This window comes from Capsicum annuum, unplaced genomic scaffold, assembly GCF_002878395.1.
Source record: "Capsicum annuum cultivar UCD-10X-F1 unplaced genomic scaffold, UCD10Xv1.1 ctg78924, whole genome shotgun sequence".
In the NCBI taxonomy this organism is placed as follows: Eukaryota; Viridiplantae; Streptophyta; class Magnoliopsida; order Solanales; family Solanaceae; genus Capsicum; species Capsicum annuum.
The window spans coordinates 1-1139 of record NW_025889458.1 but is presented as its reverse complement, the minus strand read 5'-3'; the positions used below and the strand labels follow the sequence as shown (position 1 = coordinate 1139).

General features: G+C 43.9%; 1 protein-coding gene across 1 annotated transcript; it reads right to left on the bottom strand.

The window, feature by feature from the left end:
- On the bottom strand, positions 1 to 1134 carry LOC124894986 (delta(12)-acyl-lipid-desaturase-like; the record flags this gene model as incomplete). The annotated part of the gene is given in 1 exon segment (XM_047405476.1): positions 1 to 1134. A coding segment is annotated over 1 exon segment (1112 nt), but the record flags the coding sequence as incomplete, so codon positions are not given.
- Positions 1135 to 1139: the final 5 nt, after the last annotated feature.

Genomic DNA, 1139 nt, shown 5'->3' with positions numbered 1-1139 from the left:
TAACTCAAAATACAAGCTTTAATTAATCATCAAGCTTGTATTTATACCAATAAACACCTCTTCCTTGAGAGCCTTCATCTTTCTCGACATAGATGCACTCCTTCGTATCCCTCCACAGTGCCTTTAAAATTGGAGTATCGTCGACTTGGTAGTATTCTCCTAGCAATGGCTTGATAGCATTGGTTGCCTCCATTGCATGGTAATGCGATATGTATGAGAATATGTGATGCAAAACGTGGGTATCCGTAACGTTGTGGAACACCTTGTTCAGCACACCGTAGTCTCTGTCTACCGTAGCTAGAGCTCCTCTTAGATAATCCCACTCGGTTGAATCATAATGTGGCAATGAAGCGTGAGTGTGGTGTAAAAGAGTGATTAGAACAATAAAGCCATTCACAATAAGGAGGGGCACCCCATAGATGCATACAAGCCAGGTAAACCCTTTTGCCAAAGCTACGCGATACAACACATAGGTAGCTGCAAGCACACCTGCATCTGAGATGAGGATTTGTAGTCTCTCGCGCTCAGAATATAATGGACTATTTGGATCATAATGACATGTAAACCGTTCATACTTCTTGCCAGAGATATTGAAGACCAAGTATAAAGGCCAGGCAAAGAGGAGGGTAAAGGCAAGTACACCTACTCGTCCTACTGGGTTGTCCAAGTATTTATAGTACCATCTAAGTTTGGATTTAAACCTGGGAATGTAGACCTCATCATTTTCAAGGGAACCGGTGTTGGCATGGTGACGGCGATGACTAATTTTCCATGAGAAGAAGGGTGTCAATTGTGCAGAGTGGAGGATAAGGCCAACGGTGTCATCTACCCATTGGTGATCACTGAAGCCATGGTGCCCGCACTCATGGCCAATGACCCATATTCCGGTGCCAACACAACCTTGAATGACCCAGTAAGCAGGCCATGCAAGGTAAGTAAGTGGGTATGGAAGAGAGGGGAAGTAAGTGGCTGCAATGTAATAAGTAATGGAGATAATAATGAGATCCTTAATGAGGTAGTAGAAGGAGCGAATGAGAGATCGTTGAAAGCAGTGAGGAGGAATGGCCTTCTTAACGTCACCAAGTGTAAAGGGAGGCTTTGCAGATGGAACTCTTTGCAGATGACTTTTCTTTTGTCCA